Source organism: Pygocentrus nattereri, chromosome 9, assembly GCF_015220715.1.
Source record: "Pygocentrus nattereri isolate fPygNat1 chromosome 9, fPygNat1.pri, whole genome shotgun sequence".
Taxonomy (NCBI): domain Eukaryota; kingdom Metazoa; phylum Chordata; class Actinopteri; order Characiformes; family Serrasalmidae; genus Pygocentrus; species Pygocentrus nattereri.
Window position 1 is genome coordinate 3,375,637 of NC_051219.1, and position 15,000 is coordinate 3,390,636.

Here is a 15,000-nt window from a genome sequence, read left to right on the forward strand (position 1 = left end):
GGAGCAGCCAAGAGGAAGCGGAAACGGTGCGGCGTGTGCGCCCCCTGCAGGCGGCTCATTAACTGCGGCGTGTGCAGTTCCTGCCGGAACAGGAAGACGGGTCACCAGATCTGCAAGTTCAGGAAATGTGAGGAGCTGAAGAAGAAGCCGGGGAGCACAGTGGAGGTAAACGCACAGATACACCTTCAGACATACCGAGTCCCCGAAACAGCGCCTCTGTAGGAGGAAGAACGAGCCTCGCCGTCTCAGTAGGATTTCCCCCGTTAAGATCCGAAAGCCCCTCTGATGGGTTGCCTGGGGTGGGATTTGGGGGCCTTTCTCACCGTTTTTCCCGGTAAATTGGCAAATGCGGGCGGAAGGCTGACAGCTACCGTAACTGCTGGGCTGCGGAACATCTTACACCCGCAGCGTCTTTCCTCAAACCATCGTTACGACGGAGAGTCGATGACGTAGCTGACAGGAAGGACTCAGATGAGGAAGTCAGCAGGCGGTAGGCTGAAGTTAGCAAGGCAGCTACAAGGTAGCCTGGTTGTATTAGTGGCCGGGCTGCCAGTGGATTGGGTGACATCACAGGGTCTCCCAGTGGCCACACGACGTGTTTGTGTAATGCATGCTGGGTACTGTAGTGAGAGAACATTGATAAACAAAGAGATTAAAACATGAAAATTTGGTCAAACCAGTGAAACCAGTGAAACCAGTGAAACCGGGGCACCCGATGCTACAGAGTAAATGACATACTGAACTCAGTGTATTAAAAAAATCACCCATTTCCATTTTCCTTAGTTTCTCAAATTAACGACTCATTTCTTTTTAAATAACGGCTGATTTCCTAAAGGTTCTGACATGTTATTTTGAAAAAAAGAATTATTTTGAAATATTAACTCAATATTTTGAGATAGTAAGTCATTCTTTCATTTTTTTCTCCTCTACCTGGCAGAATCAGGCTCGATAATGAATGGCCTACTTTATGTAGATTAAATGTGACTTAAAATTAAAAGTAATTTTGCGCGCACACACACACACACACACACACACACACACACACACACACACACACACGAACGCACAAACACACAATCAGAAATTCTCTTAATTGTGCCTGCACGCTCTCCTCCTTCTCGCTCGCCTGTAATTGGTAGCGATGATGCTGTGGGTTTGGAACGCAGCCCAGTCCTGGCATTCACTGCACTAATTAACCACCAGGCATTCACAGTGTGTGGGTGTGTGTGTGTGTGTGTGGAGGGCACAAGTGGTTGCTTGGGACATTTCCCAAAGCCCTTTCGAGCTGGAACTATGCCGGTTCACTTTTCCTCCCTCCCTCTCTCTCTCTCTCTCTCTCTCTTTTACACTAGGTCTGTCTCTCTCTCGCTCTCTCTCTCTCACACACACACACACACATATGCCTGCACACACGCAGTGGGTATGGGAGGAGGGGTGTATGCGTGTTAGGGACATGATGAGGCAATATGCTGTAAGCTGGCTGTAATGTTCAATCAGAAAACAGCAGCTGAACCCACTGCAGCATCGAAGGCCAGCAGCCCTTCCACACTGATCCAGGACCAGCCTCCCCCGCTGACATCCTAAGCAACCTCCAGCCACACAAACAGACAAAACTGTTCCCTGAACAGCAAGGAAACCTTCCGCAAGCACAGCGGTGACTGCGCCGGGCTAAACGCGGGGGAACTGATCCACATGGCTGTAGACCAAGGATCCTCAGCCCATTGAGAGGGAGGGGGGGTATTCATTCCAGCACTGTGCGGCGCCGCCTGAGTCGTCTTCGTTAATGAAGGAGAACTTAATTAGTAAACCTGCAGGCGCAAATACCTGTCGACACCGCAGCCCTCACTGGACTGGACGGAACAGGTTCAGAAGAACCTCAGCTTTGCTGGCAGGGGTGCAAATCTGGCCTGACCAGTGGGGGGACCACCTTAAGAGGCGGCGGCCAACATACAGCAACGTAAAAACGTAAATGTACATAAAACAAACTGAGCCCATCGAAGTTTGGTCGAATTACACGCTTTGTTGAACACGTTCCTCCACAGAACAAACATCTAATACTGTGTATTAGACACGTTTCATTTAGGTGTATAATTCATGAAACAAAGGGTGCCAAAACTTTTGCACAGGCCACATTTTTAGGTTTTATACATGTCTATTAACTGGACGTCGGTAACAGGCAAACATGTCCCGTTATAGAATTATCTGGCGTCACTTTACACCAGTAACTGCTACACACCTAAAAAAACGAAGGTTTTTCAAGGGTTCTTTGAAGGGGTTCTCAGCATTGTGAAAGGGTTCTTCACATCTGTGCTGAGGGTTCAAAAGGGTTCTCTACAGCACTAAAAAGGGTTCTTCTATTGTCACAAACTTGACATTATAACTACAGAAGAACCCTTTTCAGTGCTATATTTCTGGTTCTCCACTGTCCTTCAGGGTTCTGAGTCTTCACGACGTAAACATGGGTGGCTGGTTTTGTGTGGAAGTGAGGGGCGACGCTGGGTGGGCTTTGACATGCTGCGCTAAGTGAAGCTAATTCTGGGATGACTTTAGGTAGGTAGGCAGACTTTAGCTAGGCTAGCGCTAACTAAGCGTGTGGTACAGCAGGCTGGTTAGCTAGCTAGGCTAGCTAATGTAAATCCACTGGCTGAAGGAACTAAGCTGGTCAGAAACCTGGAGACTGATTGACTTTCACGGTCATTTAATACTCTTCTCTAATCTGCTCTGCGGAAAACTAACTTTACGGACCTGCCGGTAACGTCTGACTACAGAACAGCACGTCGTTTCTGTGGGAAGAGAACCTCGTATCTCCCGAATAGTAACTTCACAGGAGAAGGAAAAAACCTACTTCACTTCTAATGTAAGTCAATGGAACCAGACGTTTCTCCAGGTCATTTTGGGTCGTTTCTTTTGGTCCCTTTATCGTGAAATTTACACTCAGTGTAAAGGACGACAGGTACTTTCAAATTATGTCATAAGCTGAAAAACAACGGTTGGTCAGTGTAGTGGGTAACACCTCTGTACGCTGTAGACTGGGGTTCAATCCCCACCTGGGTAAACACCCTACACTACACCAATAAGGGTCCTTGGGCAAGACTCCTAACACCACCTTGGCCTCCCTATATAAAAAAAATGATCAAAATTGTTAGTCGCTCTGGACAAGAGCATCAGCCAAATGCCATAAATGTAAAATAAAAATATACTTAAAAAAAAAAAAAGCTGAAAAACGACAGAAATGGAGATACGAGGTTTTGTTCCGACAGCAGTGACATGACATATTAGTGCATATTAGCGGAACATTAATCCTGGGGTTCAGCAGTTTAAGTGAGTTTAAGGACGTTTAACTGCTCGGTTCCTGTTGCCGCCGGTTATTAGCCACATTAAGGTTATGTTTGAATCACTGGGGAGTGGTGGAGGAACTCCGGGCAGGCCTGCAGGCGCTGAAGGGGAGTGTGTGTGGGAGTCTGGATGGTTCTTGTTCGCGCCGAGATGGCGAGCTGCGTGTGTAAAGGACTGTGCCAGCATGGCAACATAGAAGGACCCTTGAACCTGCCTGTGGCAGCAGATGGAGGGAAATATTTCTCCACCAGCTGGTCAAACGCCTGCTTCTTTCCACAGCCTCATGCTGTCAGACTGTGCGCTTTTCCCGCTGCAGAGCGCTTTTTCCGCTCAGGCCTGCCGGACTAGCGCTGAGGAACCTGTCTGACTGGAGCTCCACGCTGGTGTCTGGATTCACTACCAATTCAGCACGAAAGCGGCAGCTCAAAAGCCGAGGGCAGTCGTTATCTGACCGCCTACCAAAGTTCTTTGAGCAATGCCACCTGTTCTCCAAAGAACATTTCAGAGAGTGCTCCTTTAGGAGTAAATGAGATGTGCCAGTATGAAGAACCTTTTAAAGGCTTAAGGAACTGTTCCTTAACTCCTCTGAAGGCCCTCAAAAGGTTCTCCACACGCGCACATCTCCTTTGCAGAAAGTGGTTCTATAAAGACATATCAACTGAAAGGTTCTCTAGGGAACCAAAAGTGGTTGTTCTGTGGCGAAGAATTTTCCGGGAACCTTTGTTTTTTTTTTAAGGGTGCAGAAGGAAGTGATTGACTTTACGTGAAATTCTCTGCCTCAATAAGTCCAACGGAAGCTTTAGCTGGGAAGCGAAAGGTTTTAACCCTTTAAACTCCAATAACTTTAAACTCCAATGTGGGTCCAAACTCCTCACCTTCATAACTAGATAAATTACACTCTTAGTCTCATATCAGTAACTGAAAAAGGCCTAATCGGCTAAAACATGAGATCCAAGTTGTTTTTTGTGGTCTTTTTTTGTGTGTGTGTTGAATTCGTCTGGTCCTGAGGGACCTCCAGACGTCCAGATGTTTGCTCCAATCCACTTGAAACAAGTATGGATAGAGCAAAACGTGGACCAGTTTGAGAAGCACTGCTTTAGACAGTGACACTCTTCTTCAGACACAGCAAACTTGTCCTACGCTGATTAATTTAGTCGGATTTTCCAACTTTGGTGGCTTTGAGTTCTGAGGCCAACCAAAGTTGGATCATTAGGAACACGTTTTCTTTTGGCCCTCCACGACAAAAAGCTGCTTCTCAAACTTCGACTACTAGCGTACATCAGGAACCGAGCACCACCGTTAACAGCAGGTTCATCAGTGTAGTCCGTGTAGCGTAGTAGTGTGTGATTTAAGACGCAGCCCAAACATTTGGCCGTGTGCAGGTGCTCATGTGTCCGTGAGCTCCACTCATTCCTCTAATATCCTGTGTTTCTGTGTCTCACAGAGAGCCTCCTCTGTGGGAGCAGCAGACACCTTCCGCTGGTTCTTCTGAAACAACGCCAACGGAGGATCCCCAAGAACCGGAAAAGAACACACATCGGACCACAAAAAACGGACAACCAAGCAGAACACAGCAGAACTCCGCACGGTCACTCGAAGTCATTCCACTGGACTCCCTTCCTCACGCCGCAAATCAGGAATAAACTCGCCGGAGTCGGAATCTCCGCACGGATTAGACTGGGTCGCTCTCTCTCTCTCTGGATGGTCGATACTGGATGAATATGCGGAAGAATTTCTGCCCCAATCTCTCAACTCAAGGCCACAGACATTCCACCTATCACCACACACACCAATCCACTACCACACACTATCCATCACACTACCACACACACTCCAATCCACTGCCACACCATACATTACCATATAGTCCAATCCACTACCACCTATTACCACACACATCAATCCACTACCACACACTCATCCACTACCACACACAGTCCATCACACTACCACACACACAGTCCATCACACTACCACACACACTCCAATCCACTGCCACACACTACATTACCATATAGTCCAATCCACTACCACCTATTACCACACACATCAATCCACTACCACACACTCATCAACTACCACACACACAGTCCATCACACTTCCACACACACTCCAATCCACTGCAACACACATTACCACATATTTCAATACACTGTCATGTACACTTACATCCACTACCACACACACACAAACACACACACACACACACACACACATTCCCTCACCACATATTTCAATCCAATACCACACATGCACACACACACACACACACTCCAATCCATAACTAGACACACAACAACCCACTACCACACACATTACAATCTACTACCACACACTCCAGCCCACTACTACACATTACAATCCACTACCATATACATTCTCACATCTGCTACACCTCACTTAAATCTGATACCACACAAATATTTATGCAACACTCCAATCCACTACCATGCATTCCAAATTCACTACCACACACTGCAATTCAGCAAATACTCCACTCCTCCATCACACACTCCAATCCACTTCCACACACTATAATCCTCCTAACACTCCACTCCTCTACCACACACTCTAATCCACTACCACACACTTTAATCCACCAAACACTCCAATCCAGTACCACACACACACACACACACACTTCAGTCCACTACCACACACTACAATCCACCAAACACTCCAATCCAGTACCACACACACACACACACTTCAGTCCACTTCCACACACTACAATTCACCAAACACTCCAATCCAGTACCACACACACACTTCAGTCCACTTCCACACACTACAATCCACCAAACACTCCAATCCAGTACCACACACACACTGCAGTCCACTTCCACACACTCCAATCCACCAAACACTCCAATCTAGTACCACACACACACTTCAGTCCACTACCACACACTCCAATCCAGTACCACACACACACTTCAGTCCACTTCCACACACTCCAATCCACCAAACACTCCAATCTAGTACCACACACACACACTTCAATCCACTACCACACACTCCAATCCACCAAACACTCCAATCCACTACCACACACACTTCAGTCCACTACCACACACTCTAATCCACCAAGCACTCCAATCCACTTCCACACACTACAATCCACTACCACACACTACAATCCACCAAACATTTCAATCCAGTACCACACACACACTTCAGTCCACTTCCACACACTACAATCCACCAAACACTCCAATCCACTACCACACACTCCAATCCACCAAACACTCCAATCCACTACCACACACACTTCAGTCCACTACCACACACACTTCAGACCACGACCACACATGTTCAAGCGTAGCAAGAGAGATCATGATCCTTCACCTTCTGCAGCAGCTCTACAGGCATACCTCAAAGAAATGAGACAGAAAGAAAGAACAAAGGACGGAAAGACGGAAGGATCGAAAGAGGAGATTGTGGTCATTTGCCGAAACAGCTATGAGGAGATGCAGATGTGGTCCAAATCGGAACGAAGGGAAATCAGGTTCCTCTGGATTTTCTTTTTGCTGTCGAGCCTCCACACGGAGAGGTCAGATAAACACGGGCTAGTGAGTAAAGATGAAGTCGCGCCGGCGTCTGAAAGCAGCCAGGGACTCGGCCCGGTCCACACTAACACTTTCACTGTTGCATGGGTAGAAAACGTGTTTTTGGTTTTAATTAAAGACTTTAAATAACTTTGTACATTGCTGTTGTGATGCCTTACTGTCTTGATTAATAAAAGACTGTTAGGATAAAACTCCGGCGTTGAGTGGTCTGTCTGCCTCTCACTCCCTCTGTTCATCTGCAGCAAAATGCTCGACGACGTCACTGTGGGGTGTTTTTTCTCTTTCCTTTTTTTTTCTCCTCTTTTTCTCAAGGCCAACAGATGGATTTCATATCCATCTTCTGGAATCCATTTTGATAAACGCTCTCGCGCAAGTAAAATGGTTTCCCCTGTCGACACAAAGGGCTGGTTTCAGAGAAAAAAAGCAGGCGAGCTGTGAGGAAACACCCCTCTCACTCTGAAATGGAATATCACTCCTATTTTCTCCGGCTGATCCGTCACAGGCTTTTTTTTGGAAAGTGGTAACCGGACAGCCGCTGCTGCTGCTGGTGGTGGTGGTGGTGGTGGTGGGGTGGGGGGGTGGGGGGTGTCAGGGGCTCTAATAACAGGTCTGAGAGCTCTCAGTAAGGAGGAATAATGAACGGCGGGCGAGCGAGGGTGCGCTACAGCAGGGGGGAGAGAAAGATGGCGGAAGATGGTGGAATATTTCAGCTTTAGAGCAGATCACTGTACATGTCATCCTTTTATTGTTGGGCTTCTATGACGACTCCCGCGTTGCTAGGCAACATGAATTACAATGACATGAGCACCCTGTGTTCTAGAATGTGGGAGGGGCGGCAGATGCCTTCACTCTGTGGATGATTTACATCAGAGAGAGAGAGAGAGAGAGAGAGAGAGAGAGAGAGAGAGAGAGAGAGAGAGAGATGGGGGAGAGAGAGGGAGAGAGAGAGAGAGAGAGAGAGAGAGAGAGAGAGAGGGAGAGAGAGAGAGAGAGAGAGAGAGAGAGAGAGAGAGAGAGAGAGAGAGAGAGAGGGAGAGAGAGAGAGAGAGAGAGAGAGAGAGAGAGAGAGAGAGATGGGGGTAGAGGAGGAGAGATATGTTTTATTCCCAACAGCATCTTTATTTAATCGACCTATCAGAGGAAGCTCAGGGTCAGGCAGTAAAAGATGCAATAAAAAACACAAAGAAAACGCAATAAAATAAAATAATAATCAGAAGAAACAGTAACAACAGCTCAAACCATTAAAATCAGCAAAACACAATAACAATGTGGGCCGACTGCTTCGGTATTGCGCTGCGGCGCCTCCATTTCTTTCACCGTCTACAACAGCACTGGTCGAGTGGGATAAAATCCAGCCCCACCATGTTCTCAGTGTTTACGTTAACACTAATGAAGTTAATGAATGCTGAAAGAATGTATTAGAAGCCTGAGGTGCCTTGTTTTGTTCTGTTTTCCTCTCTTAAAACTGCACTGTATTGTAAATTCTAATAAAAAAAAACTGATTTTAGTAAATTTATCTATGAAACCGTTCACAAGTCCTGGATACCATAAAATAGATGTGAAAAACTAAAAATAAAGCACTTTTTTTGACGTTCGGACAAAATAAATGACCTACCAAACAACACAAAATGTCACTAAATTGTTAAAAATACAGCAAAAATACAAAAAAAAACCCCAAAAAGCTGTGTAACAGTTGATGAGGCCAATAAATGGAAACTGTGGGCTGATGATAATGTCTGAGGTCTTTATACAGTGGGCTCTAAACATCTGAAAACACCAACGATTGTATTTTTTCATTCCTTTCTAATTTAAACAGTCTGAGTGAACAGTTAGATTAAATTTTTAGCCTCTGATGAGCAGATCAGATCCACCTGAGAGTCGCCTGAACGCAAGCTTCACCGGCAGATATGACTAAAAATAATCTGACCTTTTTGATCAAAAGGTCTCAACCTGGTAAATTTCACTAATTTGCGTAAATGTAAGTAATGACCTAGAAACAGTGCAGAGTCTTCAGTATTTCTTCTTCTTTTCATTATCATGACTTTACTTTTTTCTTTACTAATTGAATTAAGTTGAATTTTTTTTATTTAAATTTTTAAAAATCTGTTCTTTATTTTTAAGCAATAGATGAGAAAATCCCAGATTTTCCATGTGGTCTCAGACTTCTGGACCTCGCTGTATCTTTATAAAATGTAGAAACTGGAAGTAGATCTACCTTCAGTAACGTTACAGAGAAACATTTATTTCTGTAACAAGTGGAAAAAAAATGAACAAAATGCAAAGATTTTAGCACATTAACCCAACATCATCTAAACATTCAGCTTTTCTGGGTTCAACACATAATACATATAATACATTATGAGAAATCACTTTGAAATATGAGTTTAAAGGCAGTTTTCATAAGCAGATATCTGCTGATATGAATCCGATATCACCCCTAACCACGTTACGACAGTATCACTGTGTACCAATACCAACGATATAATGACTAGAACTGATCAACAAACCAGAAAATATAAATCAGCTTTAACCCCAGACAGCATCCCACCCCAGCTTATTTGCCCCCTCGCCTAAAGACCCGTCCCGGCCTGAAATGACAGGAATGACACTAAAAACGAACACTTTAATGAGCAGATCGAGGTGGTGAATCTAGTTTAATGCATTAAAACAGTTCAGTAAGAAAGCAAGGAAAAGCCATATAAACTAAAAGGTGACTAAACGGTTCTTGGCTTGACCAAACAATTAGAAAAACCGATATTGAACCTTTACATAATGGGTTCCTTACAGAACCGTCCACTGAAAAGCACTTTAAGGGGCCAAAAACCAAATTTACCTGACTTTTCTGGAAAGATGTAGTAAATTAAATTGTAAAAACAGCCCTGAATTGGCATTTCTGATGATGTCACAGAAGACTCATTTACATAAATCTGCCTATTAAACAGCAATGAAGCCCTGCCCACTCATGCTAAAGTTAACAGTTGTGCTTTTGAATGAGACACAATACAGCCCAGCCAATCAGAACAGAGCTCATTTACATATATCAGTCGTAAAGGCGCAGTAATAAAAACAGCCCGTTTCATCTCAGGGAATAGAGAGAAATTAGAATGAACAGAATGATAAAATGAATGAAAGTAATTTTGTTTACATAAACAAAAATACATAAAACACACATACAACATAGATGTACATGCAAACTGTAAGGGTCATTTTACAGACGTCCATTTTTGTATCCCTAGTGCTTCCACATATATTACACTTCAAAAACATGTTAGTTTTACAATTTATTTACATTTAAAAATAAAAAGTTTTTTTAACAATTACAAGTTTTAAAAATTTTTAAATTACAGTTTTTAATCATCCATCCATCCGTCGGGGGGGGGTGCTGGAGCCTATCCCAGCAGTCTTCGGGCGGAAGGCAGGATACACCCTGGACAGGTCGCCAGTCCTTTTTAAATCAAATATCTTGAATTCCAAGCACCACAGTCATGTGTAAAGATAAGTGCCATATTTTGAAGTAAAAAAGTAAGTACCTGCAATAATCTATACATGACTATGAAATATATGATTTAAATGACATACAGAAAACAAAAGCCAAATAAATATTATAAACTATATATGAAAGCTATTGTCACTGGTTTTACCGCCTAGCAAAAAATCTCTTATTTTGAAATAAAAGTCAACTTATGACGTCACTTCTACCTGTTTTCTGAGGATCTATGAAGAAAAGCACTTGGTGCGTCCACTGTGTCTTTCAGTTACCAGAGATTTTCTCATTACCGCATGATTTCATATGAAGCTAAGCAGAAAAAATAGAATCCAACTGGATTAAATTCCGTATTTTAGATAAGGATCAGTAACACCAGTGACGCCTATGGAGAGACAGAAAAGTTGGCACTTCTGTAGAATGACCCACAAGTAGACCTCAAGAAAAAAGCTAAAATAACAATAAAACACTAAAATATTTTGTAAATTAAAAAAAAAGCATTTGGGCCCTTTAAGGAACCAAAAGTAGGTCTTCCATGACATCATTCAGAAGAACCCTGACTGCCACCTTCAGTTTTACGAGGGCACCTGGCTGTGACTTACGTCGCCAGTTATTCACTATGTAGTTAAGTGCCTTTTAAGAGGTGGGTGCAGAAATCAATCCCAGACAGGAAAGAAAGACTAACAGACTATATAAAGATAAAAAAGAAAAATATTGTTACGGTTCAGCGGCATCTAACAATCTGCCCAACATCTAGACTTCCTCGTTTAAAGTCTAACAAACGTCCTAAACCTAACGATGAAACGGTGATTATGCCGTTAAATTACGAGGTTTTACACTTATTTACGAGGTAATTTACACTTTTAAACCGTATGGCTGTTCTACGTGGTTGGTATTAATGTTTTAAGTGGTCTTATGTGTTCGTCCTGTCGGCCGAATTGTTTTTGATCTCTTAAAATGTCAATAAAGCCGTATTGATTTGATCTATAGAGAAGTGCAGTGCTATTCCTGTACATGCAGCTTCTTTTATACGGATGTACGTGCGATTTTATTTATTGATTAATCTGCTGTGTCCTGCTGTCTCTACTCCCTCACCCCCCAAGTCTCCGGAGTGATTTCGGTCAGGTCGAACTCCTGCATGGCGAAGGTCACATCACGCCACTTCCTGTACCACTGCTTTTGCAGTGTCTCGACGTTCTGGATCACAAAACTATCGATTTTCACAATCGGGAGATCCTGCAAACAGAAGAACACAGTTTACATTTATACCAAGTTGTGTTGCACATAAAAAATGCAGCACATTTGTGCTAATTAACCAATTTGTCATTACATTAAGAAAATGTTTAAAAAGTCGAGAAAAATGACATTCTGTGATCTGTGAATACACATTCTTCAAGTTTCATATTTTACTGAGTAATTGGTACAAGACGCTGGTATAAAAGATATAAAAGTCAATAGCAAAAGAAATAAAAAAAAAAAAAAAGAAAAACATTCTTCAACATCAACAGCATTATACCAAATACAGCCACAAGTGGCAATCTGTGGGGTCCAAGCACCAAGTGGACAGCGAGGATTTATGTGGTGGTATCTGGTTGTGGAATGCAGCAGATGTTTTGGTTTTTTAAGAAAGATCTCCTTTCCTTATGATTAAGACCACTAGGTGATCTGCTACAATCTAAGGTTGGGGGATCTAATCCCTGTCCCTGTTGTGGAGGTTAAGCAGAGTTATGTAGAGACATCTGTGGCAGAGCTGAACATTCTGAAACAATTTTTTGAAAGGAAGCACCAACGAGCCACGCACCATTTTAGGACCAAGTTGCAGCTTGAACAAATTTTGTGTCTCTGGTCATAAAAGGCAGCAAATTATTGGATTTTTCAGAAAGACCCTTCCTTAAGATTAAGATAAATACGTGTGTGCCTACAGCAACTGGTACCTTTCAGTTCAGGTAATATTAAGCTTGATTTGCCATTTCATTTCATTTAAAAGGTGAAATTCCCTTTTTTTCCTGTAATCTTCCATAAAAATATAATGACTTTAGCTCCATCTCTGACTTCTGATTACATCACTGTGCACCAGAGGGCGGTGCAAAATAATATTAACAAATAATGTCCTTTTTCATCTCCCCCACCAGTCATGGACAGAAGAGCGCAGAGACCCTTTAGTGGGGCGATGTGATGCCCCACCAACCAATAATGATGGTCCACTAACACTATTTCTATATTAAAGGCCACATTGATTAACACGTTTTCTAAACGTGCAGATGTTTGGTGATTTGCTGTGGCTCTTCTGTTGATTCTCTCCTGAATGTGTGGCTCCTTTGGACAAATCTACTGTACTTTTTTTATCCCAGCCTCTCTCTGGTTTTTACAAGCCCTGATCTGCCTGTGAGCTTGAACACTGCATGACATCTAGTTTTCCTCGGAAACGTGAGCAGCATGGAATGAAAATTATACTGTAGTAAATCATAACTAAAGAGTGTATATAGAGTGAGGAATGCTGGGAGCTGATGATCAGTAGAAGCCCACAAACCCTTATGCTGAGATAGGAAGCGATGATGCCCCAGTCGTGTTTACATTCTTTGCAGTACATCTTCTGGGTTTTAGTGATTCCTCCAAAGCTCTTGGGGTTGTGATGGGGCTCAGTGGCACAGCGCTGAAATACAGAGCGGTCCAGGACAATGTGGTGGCACTCCTGAGAGAGAGAGAGAGAGAGAGAGAGAGAGAGAGAGAGAGAGAGAATCTCGCTGTAGCAGGAAGGGATTAGTGCTTTAGGAGGTTCAGGCAGGGTTAGGGTTTAGTGTTTAGGGTAAAGGGTTTTCGCTGATAGAGGATCTTGGGTTTAAAGGTGAAGGATCTGGTAATTATAATGATTAAATTAGCAGGTCACTGATAAAACACATCTTCACAGGTTTCCTCTTACTGTGGCTGCGGCAGTCATGAGTTTCTGTGGCTGATTCAGATCTTTTTCCAACTGATTTTTCTTACTCAAAGCTTAAAACGGGCTCTGAAGCTCTCAGTGTGTGAATACATTAGCACACCAGCACAGTTCCAGCACTTTCTATCAGCCAAAGTCACAATATAAATAACATTATTTACCCTTTTAAACTGGCCTTTTAATTCTACAAGCCTATTTTGCTTTGCATATAGCGCTCCATAGAAAGTAAGAGGCAATTGTCTGTTTAGCACAAGGACTCGTATAATTATGCTACAATGTGATTTTATTACAGCAGCAGCTTCATTGCAGCTTCCAGGAGATTCACTTTCAGCTCCTCAAAGAACCTGCAGACACGCCTCCACAGTTCAGTCTTAGAAGCTGGTTAGATTTTCTGAACTAATCAAACCCATTCAGGGGTGCTGAGGTCTGGACTCTGGGGTGGTCAGTCCATCGTCCAGCTTCTTTGTTTGATGTGTCCGTCTCCTTTTCTCAGCGAGGTTCTTCTTGATCCGCTACACGTCCTTTCAGACCCACAGCGCTGAGTGGTCTTCTCACAGTGGAAGGAAGGACAGAAACACCTGTGGATGTTTTCAGATCTGAAGCAGCTTGATCTTCTCCTCTCTCTCAGAGATCAAAGCTTTCGGTGCTGTTTATCTGATGGGGGCAGTTTTGGGGTCCACCAGCTCTTCCAGGTGGTTGTTAGGAGCCTCACTTTCTCTGTAGCTTTTAATTGATTTTTGAACTCCAGCTGTGTTCCTCACTTTGACTTTCTCCTTTCTTAATCAAGCCTTTTATCTAATGTCTTATTTCCTGAAAAATTAATAACTTTTACTAATTGGCTCTTTTGTCTGGAAATTGAACAAATGAAGGACGGCCTCGGACTTTGGCACAGTACCGTATTTGCAGACCACTGATCTGAGGTTTAGAGCTTATAGGGTTTCGTGGACATGGTTAAGCCTAGTCTTAGACTAAACTGTGATGTCATTGGTGTTTTACCATTACAGGTCTTTTTTGTCCTATTTAGCCCAGAGTTTAGTGTTTCGGGGGTTCGAACCTTCAGCACTCGCAGGTCATGGCTGAAACAGGCAAACATCTCGCACTTCGCACACAGCAGCTTGTAACTGCCCACAGCCCGGGGCTTCTCTGGACTCAGGCTCATATAATGTCTCTTGATTTTATCGTTCTTCTGGAACAAATCCACCTGCGCGCACACACACACGCGCACGCACACACACACACACACACACACACACACACACACACACATATTTACATATCATCACCGTCATATCAAGAATTTTTTTTTAAATATCTTAATAATTTTATTAATATCTTAATTAATTTTACACCATCTGAAAACTCCAGCTGCTCATTACACTGTGTGAATATTTCATGATGAAATGCTACAAAATGCCACTCTAAGGTCCACTTAGGTATGATTTTACACAAAAACAGTCAGCTGTCCATTTGACCCAGGGCGTCTTTTGCATATGAAAAGTCCAAGCCGAAACACTTCTTGTAACTTCCGCGTAAATGGGCGGGGCTAAAGAGCTGTAGGCTGAATAGTGTTGGTATTTATGACATCAAATAAAACACTTTTGCTGGACGGTATGGACTGGACTGACCACTACATTTTCAGACGTTAACTGTGTCCACATTTATGCATCTCAGCCAA

The 15,000-nt window shown here is 43.3% G+C and overlaps 2 protein-coding genes across 7 annotated transcripts in view; one reads left to right on the top strand and one right to left on the bottom strand.

Annotated features, from left to right (window-relative positions):
* LOC108412188 overlaps positions 1-6,357 on the top strand; it is an 11,279-nt gene extending 4,922 nt beyond the window's left edge. For all 4 annotated transcript variants that reach the window (XM_037540932.1, XM_017684118.2, XM_017684117.2 and 1 more), the window contains exons 2-3: positions 1-165; positions 4,781-6,357. The exon at positions 1-165 is cut by the window's left edge and continues 937 nt beyond it. In XM_037540932.1, coding sequence (XP_037396829.1) covers positions 1-165; positions 4,781-4,828 — 213 coding nt within the window. In that variant the 3' untranslated portion in view covers positions 4,829-6,357. The remainder of the gene's footprint in view (positions 166-4,780) is intronic.
* Positions 6,358-10,457: 4,100 nt separating this feature from the next.
* The window catches only part of ddx58 (DEAD (Asp-Glu-Ala-Asp) box polypeptide 58), a 31,593-nt gene continuing 27,050 nt past the window's right edge, over positions 10,458-15,000 (bottom strand). For 2 of the 3 annotated variants that reach the window (XM_037540901.1, XM_037540902.1), the window contains exons 15-17: positions 14,380-14,526; positions 12,921-13,082; positions 11,474-11,626 (exon numbers count right to left, since the gene is read on the bottom strand). In XM_037540901.1, coding sequence (XP_037396798.1) covers positions 11,474-11,626; positions 12,921-13,082; positions 14,380-14,526 — 462 coding nt within the window. Of the gene's footprint in view, positions 11,627-12,920; positions 13,083-14,379; positions 14,527-15,000 lie in introns of all 3 variants that reach the window. The other variant, XM_017688589.2, reaches the window with a different exon arrangement.